This window comes from Thalia democratica, chromosome 8 (genome assembly GCF_965202585.1).
Source record: "Thalia democratica chromosome 8, ktThaDemo2.hap1.1, whole genome shotgun sequence".
Classification (NCBI taxonomy): domain Eukaryota; kingdom Metazoa; phylum Chordata; class Thaliacea; order Salpida; family Salpidae; genus Thalia; species Thalia democratica.
Genome location: NC_139172.1, coordinates 3,584,705 through 3,599,122, shown reverse-complemented (window position 1 = coordinate 3,599,122; position 14,418 = coordinate 3,584,705). Strand labels below are relative to the sequence as shown.

Sequence of the window (14,418 nt, the reverse complement as noted above, 5' to 3'; positions counted from 1 at the left end):
AGACACGATAGTTTTGAGTGATGAGTCTTTTATATAAAACACAACAAGAAATACTAGCATATACAAAATTATTATTTACTTTGGTAACACTTTAAAAACTGGAAGCTATTTAAATCTATATCAAAAGACTTAAAACAAAAAAATAAAAATTAAATAACACTTTTAGTAAACAAGAAACTGTAAAATTTTTAATCTGGCCGGATCCTAACAGAGATCCGGCCGGACCCGGATCCGGACTTTTTTTAAAATTAGAATCCGGCCGGAACCGGACCCGGACTTTTTTTTCAAATTAGAATCCGGCCGGATCCGGATATCAGACAAAAATGGCAATATCCGGCCGGACCCGGATAGTGAGTCCGGTACATCACTAGTTATAATATTCTTTTTGTTTCGTATAATCTAACAAAGGTAAAGTAGTTTTAAGCAGTTTTACATCTTATAACTACAAAAAAAAAAGTTATTTCTAAAACATGTAAAAACGTTCTCTTTCATACTAAACATGCTACAGTTTAAATTACTTCAATTGTAGAACGTATGCAAACACTTAAGAGTCTAAATTTATTGCGTGAAAGAAAAAAAACATTTATATAAATACTTACTTATAATGAAACCCTACATAAATAAATAAGCTAACTTTAGTCAACAAGATATAAAATATTGTAAGAACATCATATGATTGAGACCAGAAAAACCATCTATCAGAAAAGTATCTTCAAATTTGAAATTAAGCACAAGATTGCTTTTTGTTCAAAGAGTTATTTGACATCAATATATAGCAAAATTTGCAGCAACTCTAATGAAGAGAAGAGCAATATTTTTTAAAGTTTATTTGAAACATTTTATTACGAGCTGTAAAATGAATAAGTAAGCAATTATTATCAATGAACTGAACTTGCTTATCCCTAAATTGTTTAAGACGAAAATACTAAGAGTTTAAAAAATGGAACACCATAGTTTTAAATAGTTGCTTTTAAAGTCTAACATTTTTGATGGACTCCGTTTCTTCAAAAAACAAATTTGTTTTACTTTTTATATTTTATAAAACTATTTGTTATATTAAACAAGGATCGGCAGGCGAATCAAATTTCAAAAACAAAAGTATTCGCAGGCCGCAGTTGTAGTTTTAAGCACTAAAATAATCATTCTAAAATTGTTATTAAATTATTAACTTTTTATTATCAAACTATGTTATATACCTTATAACTATAAAAACTAACAAACTGTTATTTCACAAAAAGTAAGAAATAATTTAATTTCGGAATCTACCATATTCTGCCAAACTAAAATTTTACTAAAACTTTTTTTATAAAATTACATACACATACTTATATTATTTTTATAATAACAACATTTTTAGACTATTGAATTCAAAAATAGACCAACTTAGTTTTTGACTGTAATTGTTTTACTTTGTAACGCCAAGAAATATTATATTGAAAACTCCTCAAGATCATAAAAATGTTCAATATTGTTTAGTTCACACATTTTAGAAACAAGTTATTATTAAATAACAAGTCTTTTGTCGAATAAGTTATTTTAAGGTCGATTAAAAATGTTTTATAAATTGGAAAATTTTAGATGACTTATAAAACATTTATAATAGGCAATTTTATTTTACTTTTAGTTAAAAAGCTGTAAACTTAGTTTTAAAAATAATAAAAAATGTATTTAATTTAAAGCTAGTAAAATTTAAATATATACTTAAAGGTTTAAACTTGACTGTTTTGTAAGCAGAATCATTTTTATAAAAACAATAATAATTATGTAGATAACAATTAAATACTTTTTAACATTCATGAATATTTTCAACTTAATATTTTTTTGTTTTTTAGTTTTAATTAAAATAAAAACAGAACATGTGTGATTTTTAGCCTATCCTTCAAATTGCTTTTAGTAACGACATTAAGTATGGTTTCAAATTTTTCACAACAAATTTGAGTATATAACAACTAACAAACTATTAAAAAGTTTATTAAGGTTAAACTTAAATGACAACAGTTTTCGACTTATATAAGTATAGACATATACATTTTCATTGGGAGTTAATATTGAAAGACACAATAGAAAGATTGCTTTGTCATTAAAAAAATTAATAAAGAATTTCATGAAAAGTATAACTGCTTTGTTTTAAGCTTCTAGGAAATGCATTTATGTTTAAGATCGAAGAGAAAAAACGCTTTTATTTAAATCAAAAAAAATGATGAAAAATTAATTCTTTCAATCTAGCTGGCTAATTGCACTTTGCTTTAAAAAATAAGAACAAACGAAGAAAGCTAATAAAAATAAAATGTTTTATTCTTACTTCTTAAGTTCTTCCAAATAGGCAGCCATCACTTTGATTCCGTTCATGTAGTTCAATCTAAAAGTATATCAAACAATGTAGATAATTGTAAACTTAATAGGTTTAATACAGTTATCTTGGAGATTCTAAATTTATCTTAGCCTATGAGACGGGTATATGTCTTAATGTATCAGGGCGGATCAGAGCTCGTTGAAAACCGTCCCTTAGTGACTACATACTTCCAGACCAGTTAAAAGACCAGGTAACTTCGGGTAAATACAGGAACGAGCGCTCAAGGGTCATTCTAATTTACTTTCCCAAAAGTCCACAAAAGTGCAATAATGACCCCCGTGAATATTTGACCTGCTTATTCAACGTATTACCACATTGCAAATGTATTAAACAATTAAAATCGCGTTGAAGACATGTTTAATCTCTAAGTCTAAAACTTTTTTCGATTAAGAGACTTGTACTTATTGGATCATAACAAGAAACAAAGTCACTATACAGCCTATACACATTTAAAAAATTAAAGTGAACTACTAAAAAACAAATCTTTGTTTAACCTTATTAGTTTAATTTGGTTATTATTCGTTTTATTCTGCTATAAATTTTAATTTTCTAATTTAAAGAACATTAGTATCAGTCAAGAGATTGTACAATATACGTGATTTCTTGTTATTTGTTTGCGAAAGTTTGCAAACAAAGAATAGATGTGCGGCATCTTCACTTGTAGCGTGTGCAAACAATTATTTTATTCTTTATACAAAAAAGCATTATTGGTTAAACAAATGTTTATGAAAGTTCAAACTAAACTTAGTTGAAAAATTCAGAAAAGAATATGTACATTATTTAAAATTAATTAATATTTAGTACTTTTTACTATTAAAACTTTAAATATGTATTTTTTAGTAAGTTCTATGTATTAAATTGAAAACGTTATGTATATGTCTAAAAAAATAATCATATGTAGAATATAATTTTTTTCTTGTTTGGATTACTTAATTAACTAACGATTCCAACGTGTAAACTTAAAGTAACTACAAAAATTTTTTTAATAATAAACTTACAACTTAATAGCACTTGTTCAAGACATAGCAAATAAGTAATAAGTAATTTTAGACAAAAAAAGTACATCTACATATCTCTATAGTTTCTTTGTAAAATCGTGTAATATTTTACTTGATAATTGTACAGTACTCTTCATACTTCAGGGTTGCCATTCGTTTTTTTCTAAATTTTTTCCAGGTTTTCCAAACTTCTTCCAGGTTTTTAAAAGTAAACACTTTTGGGTCTATTTTTAGTTTAAGTTAATTTCTATAAAAGAAACTGTGTTAAATAGTACAAAATCTATTAAAAGATGCTGTAAAGTTACTTTAAATGTGTTTTTTAATAAAAAAAATTTTTGATGATGACAAAAAAATCTTATTTATATGATAGATTTTTTTTGTCAAATTGAAATTTTAGTACTGAAAATGTTAAAATTGTTTAAAATTACAGGTATTTCCAGGTTATGTTTGCTTAAATTGCAAATTCCATGTTTCCAGGTAAAGTGGCAACCCTGAAATAAGTAAAAAGTAGTTTTAGACAAAATAAAATACATCTACATATCATACCAAAGTTTTTTTTGTAAAATCGTGTAATATTTTACAAGAAACTTGTACTGTATTCTTTAAACTTAGAAAATTTAATAAATTAAGTAATATTTCTGTACCTGTCGAACTTCTCGTTCTGGGAGTGAGCGCCGTCGTCGCAAGCGCCAACAGGCAGCAGCATGACGGAGCAACCGGTGGCGTTCTGAAAGGTCAGTGTGAACGGAATGCTGCCGCCTTCCCGCGTTAAATCAGGCTCCACTCCGAACACTGAATGTTGGTTGTAATAAACAGTATTCAATGATTTAATGCTTGAAAAAAAATTTATTTCCTATGCATACTCAATAAAAAGAAATAAAAGAATTATAAATTATAATCATATCACCTAAGTTAGAAAAAAATAAAAGTTTATAAAATAAAAATAATCATGAGAGTTTTTTTTGCTTGTTGGTTGTAATAAACAATACATTAATAGTGTTAAATTTACAGTTTGAATTGTTGAAACATAAAAGTTTTGAATATATTATGTAAAAACTACATCGAGTCAAAAAAGTACAGAGTTAATTAAAAAGAAACCATCCACTTTTACTATTTATGTATTGATTGTTGATAATAGTTTTTATTTTTGTAAAACTTTCAGTTTTAAAAAAGTTTTGAATATTTTATGTAAAAGTTACATCGAATCCGATGAATATTTATGAATAAGAAATAAAGAACTTCGACCACTGTTTGTCAGTTATTATCTTAATTTATGTAATAATCAGCACTCAGTAATTTACAACAGTATTTCGTCATATTCACATTTTGAGAAGGAAACTATATTATTGAATATGGTGTGATGGGCGTAATAAAATACCTAAACAAAAAACATACACTAAAACGTTAACATATTTTGGTTGAAATTGCTTTAAACAAAAAAAAAATATTTCCTATGTATACTGAATAAAATATATTATAAAACTTTAAAAATATCTCTTAAGTTTAAAAAACTTAAGAGCTTATAAAAGTTGTATTGAAAGTTATACTATTAAAAGACTTTAATTAAAATAAATCCATTTAAAAATATAAAAGGCATATGTAGAATATAAAAAATTTAAAATAATATTTGAGAATTTTTTTTTTCTTTTACTTAGGTAACTTATCATGTATAATATATATGTACATATAAAAGTTTAAAATACTAATGCATGAATAAAAATGTATAACGCATTAAAAAATGCTTAAAATAAATCGTTCGCTTAAGGTCTTAAAGTACAAATTCCTAAAATATGGGCATGACGGAAAAAGATCATACTTTTGTTCAAATTAAATTGCTTTTCTGCAAGTGAAAAACTGAAAAAACTATTTTGCTTGTGAATTGTTGTATACTATAATATTTTTAACGAGACTTCTTCAATAAAAATAACAAACTAGCTTGTTGCAATCAACATAAAAAATTAACAATATTTTAAAATCTAACATCAATAGCAAGCAGTTTCTTGTCACTACATAAAAAAAAATTCAAAATAATTTTTATTATTTGTTGAAACAGTGCAAATAACAACAAAAAATTTTTACAACCTCATCATAAAAAACCTTTATAAGACAAAAATAACTTTTTAATAATTTTCGCACGATACATTAAATGTTGTATACAAAATACTTGCGGACCTAATTATAACTTTTAAATGGTAATTGAAACACTTTTACGATGAAACATGTTTGTACAAAATTTCAACTATTAAACTATATTTTTAGATTTTATAGTATAATTTATTACATAAACGTAACAACTACTTGACAAACTTAAGTGATGTCTACTATGTGTACGATACATTATTATTTAATATGTTTTCAGTTGAGAAAACAGTTTTGTAGGTTAAAAAGATTTATACTAATAGTTTTTTATTGAAATCCTATAGATATTAGTTTTCATTCATTTTAAAAAATTTTATTATAAAAAGGTAAACAAAAATAAAAAAAAATTGCAAACTTTATTTCAATTTTTCTTTCTGTTTATCATGTTCATATTTTATTTTTGGCAGCGAAACGTCGTCAGTATAATAAAGTATTTTTATAATAGTTATTTTAAAGTAAGATAATTATTATACTATTCAAGTTCTATATTTAAAAGGAGTTAATTACAAATTTTCAATAATATTTAATCTTGAACAAGTCAGTAATTCTACGTTAATTTGCAAAACCATAGTTTCGCAAATAGTGGTAGTACTACCAGTGCCCGTCAGTTACAATAAAATCACTACATATGGTTATATTTATATTAAAAACTAGAAAACTAATTGGTCGTGTTAATTGTTTTAAAGTTCAAATAAAATAGTTTGCTTTTAGGTAATATGGTATAAGTAAAAAAGCTCTTTAAAGCTTTTGATTTTGAATATTAATAATTAATTTTTTAAATATATAACTTTAAGATTTCTTTAACGCTACTAGTATTAACTAAACGTTTAAGTTTTACACACTAAAAACCATATAATACCATAATAAATATATTATGTTTTAAAGTTACTGAGCACTGTACTGCAATAATGACCTTCTACCGTATTATTAATGAAAATACTTAACAAACATTGCGCAAAAGTTGTAAATAATTAACTTTAAACGTTGAACAACAGAAAGTATAAATATTTACAATAAAATTAACAGCTTCATAAGTTGTTTATTTATCAACTAAACACTTAATGTTAGTAGTAGCAATATTTGTGACGAAAAATTGTATATAGAACTATTAGGAAGCGTTAAAAACATAAAAATAAGTATAAAGGTAATGATCATTTAATAAATTTTGAAAGCTCAAATAAAAAATTAAGTTTTTACAGTTAAAAACTTGATTGTTTTAGAATAACCAAAGTTCGTTTTTATCAGTCAAAAAAAAACACACTGCTTTTGATACCGAAAACTAAATCTTTTAAATCAAAACTTACCCTTTTTGATTCTTATAAAACTAAAAGTTCTGATTATAAAAAAAGGTATATTACTACATAAAAACAACTTTATTTACAAATAATCTACTTTAAAATAAACTACTTTTTATAAAAAATGTGAAACTCAAGTGCTTTAAAAATCTAGTAAAATCCTAATTATACTAGCAATTATCATTTCGGTTCAAACTTAAATAGAAACCTTTTTTCATGGCGTTCCGTCCGGCGAGGTAGTTCTTGTTGTTGAAATCGGAAACCCACGGTTTTCCGGCGTGCTCCATGGAAATTTTCAGCTGGTTCGGGGTGCCTCGATCCTTGTGCAGCTTGTTCAAGTAATCTTCTACCTACAAGTATTGATATGCTTATAAAGGCTTGAAAAAAAAAATTTACTTTTGTTAGATTTTTTTTTTAATTGGTTGTTTGCTAGCTCATTAATTTTTTTATAACTAGTTGTTTTTATTTTGCTCAAGTTATATGAAAGTAGACATTCTAAATGTAAATACAATAATAAAAGTTTAAAATATATATGTTTATCTTGGCAACAACTTATTTTTGTTATGATATAATTACTTGTAATTGGTTGTTTACCGGTTCGTTAAGCTTTATACAAGTTCAAGTTAAATGGTAACTACACGTTCTGAATGAATATAATACACACTTATTGAATTCTAATGACAAAAAGAAGAAGTACATGTTTTCATTAAATATTGAAAAAAAATATTTCAACTTTTGTTAGAAAAAAATATTAATTGGTTGTCTACTAGCTCATTAAGTTTTTTATAACTATTTGTTTTCATCTTGCTCAAGTTATATGAAAGTAGACATTCTAAATGTAAATATAATAATTAAATTTTAATAAGTTAAATTTGAAACAACCTAGTAAATCCACCACAATATCCTTTAAAATTGCTTACAAAAAAGTTTTATTAAATTTATAACTTTGAACACAAAAATTCATCAATAAGCACCATAGAAACAGCAGAATTAGTTTTATATGTATTTCAATTTTACTTACATGCTTCTTAATTTCTTCTGGTTGCTGATTTGGCACAAGTCTTATTGAAAACTTGCCAATCACTTTGCGAGGAATGACAGTCTTCGCTCCTGATCCAGAAAACGCACCTAGAATTATTGGTAACTTTAAAAAATGTCATAAGCACTTAAAATGAAAATATACAAATAAATATTTATTAGTACATACAATAGCAATATAACGACATAGTTTTAAGACTCAGTTGATTATTTATAACAAATACCTTCCTTAATGCCACTTAAATTTTGACTCGTTACACTAATTTAATTTGCTTTAAAATTAGTACAAGTTTTACCCAATTATACACTTACAAGTTTGAATATGAAACATTTGCAACATTTTAGTTTTTAAAAATGATACAATTTAGTTATGTTCATATTTTCATTCATGAATTAATTTTGAAATTATAGATAAGGAAGATTGTTAAGTGCAGTTTACTATTTTATTATACTTGACATTTTTTCTTACTGAAACCTGGTAGATTATTGTTTAAATAAGCTCTTTACATTACAGTAAATTGAAAAATATTTTTCAAGTTAAGACAAGTAACTATATATACCTTCAATACCGTGCAGGCTGAGCGAGGGGAATCTCCACCTGTTCATGAGAAGCCCCGCTTTCGTGTCGCTGAGCATCCTCGATTTAACGCCAATGTCCTTCTTGTATTCTTCCGGATCGAAATCTATCTTCTCATACGTCTTCAACTCTTCCTCTGTTACCTACAATAATTGTACAAGTAATTATAATCAAAGAATGGGAAGAAAGAAATGCTAGAATTTTGTATAACTTTGGAAAACGTTTATATCGTACTGTATAAACTTTTTCACCAAGTAAAACTTAAAAAGTAAATTAATTGCTTTTTAAATCGAATACAACTTTTAATAAAACTAAAGGTGTGAGAATGAAAAATTAATATCAATATTTTTGAACTTGCGTTTATTTACACTATAAACAAAATACCTACCTTTGCTACGGAATCATTAACGCCAGGAATGAGAATTTTTCCGTTAACATCGGCAAGCTTGCTCATCAGGTACACCAGATCGTTCATCGCTTCAAACACGCTGCCTCCGTATACCTGTTATTAATTTTAATAAAACATATAAAGACTAAAACAAAAGGAAACACACGACAATTAAGTTGTTATCAAAATTTAGAAATCTTCATAGACCTGTTTGTGGTTCAAACTTTTTACTAAAATTATACCATACACATATCAGACTTAAAAAAAACTAAGTACTAACATGAAAGGAAACATATGATACATTTAAAACATACAAACAAGATGCTACGTATAAAGACTAATCCATAAGGAAAAAACGACAATTAAGTTTCAATGTTAAAACTTAGAGGGCATCAAACACTCACTCCGGAATGCAAGTCTTTAGTGGAGCACTCAATTTCGACCATGAAGTAGGTCAACCCGCGCAGTCCGTACGTGATGCACGGCTTCTTCTTTCCGAGCCAGTAGTTGTCGGATATGCACACGTAATCCGTTCCTTTCAACCACGTGTCTTTGCTGGTAAGAACATTTTGATAAGTTACACAAACCATAAAACTAACTGGTGGACATAGATAAAAGTTAATTTAAATACTCAAAACTTCAAGCTAATTGTTTGTTAATAAAGATTCTAACGAAGCAAATTCACTAGATTTAACTAGAATATATAATACAAACAAATTTTCACAGTACTCTTTCTATATTAAACTAACATATTTAAACATAGATAATACTAAATGTAGAAACATTTTTACAGCGGATATACAATATTATTCTAAATAAATATTATTCAAAATTATACTTACAGGCTCATCACGAGTTCATCGAGCCCAACTGAACCTGATTCCTCCATGCCTTCAAATATGAACTTCATGTTGCACGGGAGGTCTATGCCTAGTTTCTGGTAAGCCTCGATACAGTTGAACCAGCACAAAACCGGCCCTTTGTCGTCCGTCGATCCTCGACCATAAAGCTTACCATCCACCTAAAATGTAATTTTTTATAGAAATACATCAATTATTTTTTTTTTGTTTTAAAAAATATAAACACTTTGAAATATTTTATAAATTCATAAGTATCTGTAACTTAAACTTTACACTAATTACAATTGTTTTTTCAATCAAATTAAACATAAATTGTGTTATTTTCTATCAAATAAATTTATTATTTTAATACATGATTTAACTTCATTCCAAAACTGGATTTCTTTTCACTTTACAAACCAAAGCAAAGTAATTGAAAACCACTTACTTCAGTGAGAACGAACGGTTCGGTGTCCCACCCATCCTCAATGGCGGCCGGTTGAACGTCCAAATGCCCGTACACGCACAACGTGGGTTTGTTCGGATCGTTTCCCAGCGATGCTAGTATTGCAGGCGGTAGAGGCTGCTTGGTACCATTCGGCAGTGTTTCGTCTCCTGTGAATTCAAGTTTTGCAATTACACGAATGATTTTATTAATTATAAGTAGGTCTAACTAACACTTTACGATTTTCTTCAGTAGTATTATGCCCTTTAGATTTTTTATGTTTTTAAGGTTTGGAACATATTACTTTTACATAAACTTAAAAGACTTCAAAAATTTTAATGGGATTGTCAAATCTCCTTTATACACTTTACTTTTATCTTACAGAAGTAAACTTTTAATACTTATCATAAAAATTTTAGAATTTATAGATATTGCAAATTATCAAAAAAAAAAATACTGATGATTTTTTTTTAGTTTAATTCTATAAGTTTGAGAGTTATTTAATTATGTTATTTTACACTTCACAAACGAGTAAATTTAAAAGTAAAGGCCTAGATTTATTTAAAGAATTATGAGTAATAAAGTAGATAAATAGAAAAACATCAAAAAGTCTAAAAAATCGGATTTCTGTAGATTAAAAACACAAACTGATAATAAAAATATTTACCTAAAATCGTAGTGTAAACTTTAATAAATTACTAATAAACATATTAACACTAGATTTTTTACATAAAAATTGCTTACCAAGATCACGAAGTTCAACAGTGCATCCGAGTTGATCCCTCAGCTGATCGGCGGTCACCTCCATCATTCTCTTGCACTCTCCGCGCTTCTCCGGGATGGCACTCACACTCTGGATGGCAACAGAGTCGGAAAGCCTCTTGATGTACAAGTCCTGGTGGTCGTCGACGTATTTGAAAATTTTCTCCAATACTGACATGACTTCTTTTTGTTAATTAAAGTTTGTTTATCAAAACACCTAAAAAATGTATATTTTTAGTTTTTAAAACGCGTGTAAGTCAACTTTAAAGTAATGTTTAAAGCTTTAAAATAATGGTTTAAAAATTATTTTTACTTAAAATTTACAAAATTTGATCAAAAATACAAATAATTAATACATTATTTTGTGCAACATCTTTTAATTTCTTTTAGACAAGCTAAAATTATTGATATGATCATTAATCTGGTTTTATAGTAAAAAAAGTAGAAGTTATAATTTAAAGGAAGTCAAACTTTAAATATTTATAAAAAAAATTCTAAATTAAAATATACATGTTCATAATATTTTAACTAAGATAAAAATATATATGGAAACAAACTAACAATTAAAACTGTAGAACATAACTAGTTTACTAATAAAATTAAACAAAATTAAATATATGCTGCTATCAATTGTTAACAAAATTTAAAAAAATTTAATATAATTTAATATTATATATTTAAACAAATTAATGATTCAGTAATTTAAAAACATAAGTAATACTAAACACTAGATCTATTTGTGTAAATAATAGACTAGTTTAGTAAAACTTTTATAAAATTGTGCTAACCTAAGTCACATAAGTGATTAATAATATTGAAAAGCTAAAAAACAAATCACTAAGTTATTAAAACATAGTACAATTCAATTAAAAGCCTAAAAATCTTTAAAGTTAAAAAAATTACCTTAAGTACAATTACAAAACAATAATTACTTGTTTATCAACTTCTAAAACTTTATAGTTTTTAGTTTCACACATACATAGTTTACACTTTTTCTTTTGGAAAAACTTTTCTCCACTCGCTCCAGCCACCAGGGTAGTGTCTCGTTTTGCTGAACCCGAAATGGTGAAACGTCTGCATGGCCCAGGTGGACCTGACTCCCCCGAGGCACATGGCAACTATCTCCTCACTGTCCTTGTCCGGTCTCGGTGCCCCGTACTTTTCCAAAAACTCCTCGTCACTCAACCTCATGCTTTGAAAGACCTGACCAATCGGCACGTTCACGTACTTTTCAGAGTTCACTCTGCCCTGAGACACTTCGAACGGTTCCCTCACGTCGACTATGTACACTTTGTTGTTTTTGATCAGTTCTTTCAATTCATCGGGAGTGTCGACGGTCCATTCTGCTCTCATGTCGCGTTCAATCTTGGGTGGATCGTCGCTGGCAGATGTAAAGTTAAATTGGAAACTGGCCAAAGGTGATCTTGCTTTGAAAGTTTTGCTCACTTTACTCAGATTTGTGTTTGTTAGGGAAGAAGTAAGCTTTGTTAAACGAATCATTTTAATTTTAATTTTTGATACCTATTAGTAAAAATTATTAAAAATCAACCAACTTAAATATTATCAAATTTTATAAAACTTAACAGCTTTGTAATTATAGAACAATATTATCATGTAAAATTATTAAGGTTAGAATGATCAAATTTTAGAGCTAATTTGCAGTGAATAAAAAATTACAAGTTTTTTAGTAATATTTAATGTTTTTTGAAAAGATATTAAAAAATATGTGCATTGTAAATTTTAAGCTAGAACAAATTAAGTAATTTAAACTTAATTATATTTTTGCGAGAATAGCTTTTCTTTCAAGAGTTATAAAAATGTTCTTTATTTGAAAAAAACTGAACTATCAACTATGTTTACTTCTTAGGATACAAGTATAGTATTTTATAGTTTTTCAAATGCTTAATACTTTGATTGCAATTATCTTTTAAATAAAACTTTTTCAAAACTGTTTCAAACAAGACTGACATTATGTAAGTACTTTTTTAAACCATCTAAAAACTTAACTCTGTTAAACATTTAAAATATAAAAATTGAATCTTTTTAAAACTTTAATTGAAGATTGTGTGAAACAGGTGTATTTATCTCAATACACCAGCATAAATATTTTTAAGCATGTCAAGATTAAATAATCAAATGATTGTTTAAAAAAATATACAAATCTTTAATGCACCTATAAGTTTAAAATGCTTTGTCAATAAACATTTAGAAATAAAACATATTTTTCCAAATAAGTTATAAATAATGAAAAAATATATCATGACATAGTAATTCAAAACTGTGTAAAAACTTAATTTGTAAAAAGGTAGAAGGTTTTTAGTATAATACAACGGTATGTAAAAGTAAATTTAAATGAAATTGAAATAAAAACAAAAACTTTTCCCATATAAGCTTAAAAAAATATTTTAGTAATTAACTATCTGATGTAAATTTTTGTTAATAAAAACTTACTGTTATCAATGAAATAAAGATGAAAATCACTTCTAAAAAAAACATAAATTAAGTATAAAAAGCTATCTTAATAATAAGCTGTCTGTTACAAACTTCTCATCTTAAAATTTGAGTATTATTGATGAATAAAAATATCTTGTTTGAAACAAAACTTTAAATAAAAATGAAATAAAAATTTTAACAAGAAACTATCTTTTTCTAAACTATTAGTATTATGGTAATACTATTATAAAATAAACAAACAATTAAAATCTTTTCTGTAACAAAACTAAATAAATATATCTTAATAAAAAACTGGTTGTTGTAAATTAGTGTTTTTATAAGTTTACTTCTATTTATAAATAGGAAATGTTATTTCATTTATGCTTGCTTGTAACAAGTTAACACATTTGCTTCCTAAATAATCCAAGTTCGTATGGTTGTTTGTTTCGTCTGTAAAAATGATTGAATATGCTTCTTAAAAGTTTTTGCTCGATGTTAGATGTTTGTTGGCATAGTGTAGTTTAAGTGCACCTTGATTATTTTTCTCAATGATGGTTATATTATTTTAGTTATGTCTGTGAGAGCACCATCTTTGGAAAAAGGTGTCTGTCCCACGTAGTGCTTATCACAGACATTTCACTTTGCCGCATAAACTGCAAAGTTTTTGCAACTTTTTTTTCTTTTTAATTAATTTTTTTACAATTTTTTATTTTTTGAAACTAGTTTTTTTTGACCGTTCCATCTTCTCTCCCTCAGTTGTAAACATTTTCAACAAGGGTGTGAACCACCAATTACAACACTGTCTTCATGGGCTTGGATCTTATAGTTGCAATTGTATGTGGACATTTATATTCTACTATTACATTTAGGTTCAGTTGTCTTTTTTTCTTTGTTAGTTTTAAAAGTTTTAAAAGTTAGATTCTTGTTAACTTCTCTTGCCTTCTTCCAAACCAATCTCCCCAATCTGCTGTAATTTTAACCATATTGTCAACTATAAAGACTTTGCAGAATTTAAACATTTATCTTTTAATGCCTTTATTGCTTCTCAATAATCAAGTCACATTTGCATAATATCCTTAGTCTAATTGACATCCGAATACAATTTATTTGTAAATGGAGCGTGAATAGTGTAGCTTTCCATTTGGAAATGT

At 26.6% G+C, this 14,418-nt stretch overlaps 2 protein-coding genes across 2 annotated transcripts; both read right to left on the bottom strand.

Moving 5' to 3' along the window:
* Positions 1-1,955: 1,955 nt before the first annotated feature.
* Positions 1,956-11,046, bottom strand: LOC145842648 (cytosolic non-specific dipeptidase-like). Its single transcript, XM_082950121.1, has 10 exons — positions 10,817-11,046; positions 10,076-10,242; positions 9,631-9,809; positions 9,193-9,343; positions 8,789-8,902; positions 8,384-8,543; positions 7,807-7,913; positions 6,994-7,135; positions 3,996-4,143; positions 1,956-2,359 (listed from the first exon to the last, which is right to left on the bottom strand). The coding sequence occupies exons 1-10, from the start codon at positions 11,010-11,012 to the stop codon at positions 2,299-2,301; spliced, it is 1,425 nt and encodes a 474-aa protein (XP_082806247.1). The 5' UTR covers positions 11,013-11,046; the 3' UTR covers positions 1,956-2,298.
* A 413-nt stretch (positions 11,047-11,459) lies between these two features.
* On the bottom strand, positions 11,460-12,351 carry LOC145842465 (thiosulfate sulfurtransferase/rhodanese-like domain-containing protein 3). The gene has a single exon (XM_082949919.1). It carries the CDS (start codon positions 12,332-12,334, stop codon positions 11,819-11,821), a length of 516 nt encoding a protein of 171 aa, XP_082806045.1. The 5' UTR covers positions 12,335-12,351; the 3' UTR covers positions 11,460-11,818.
* Between the last annotated feature and the right edge of the window lie 2,067 nt (positions 12,352-14,418).

Excerpts from the sequence above, each read along its gene's own strand:
- LOC145842648 (XM_082950121.1), bottom strand. The coding sequence starts at position 11,012 with ATGTCAGTATTGGAGAAAATTTTCAAATACGTCGACGACCACCAGGAC. Across the intron at positions 7,914-8,383 it reads CAGCCTGCACGGTATTGAAG|GTGCGTTTTCTGGATCAGGA; the intron begins GTATATATAGTT and ends CAATAATTCTAG. Across the intron at positions 7,136-7,806 it reads CAGAAGAAATTAAGAAGCAT|GTAGAAGATTACTTGAACAA; the intron begins GTAAGTAAAATT and ends CAATACTTGTAG.
- LOC145842465 (XM_082949919.1), bottom strand. The coding sequence starts at position 12,334 with ATGATTCGTTTAACAAAGCTTACTTCTTCCCTAACAAACACAAATCTG.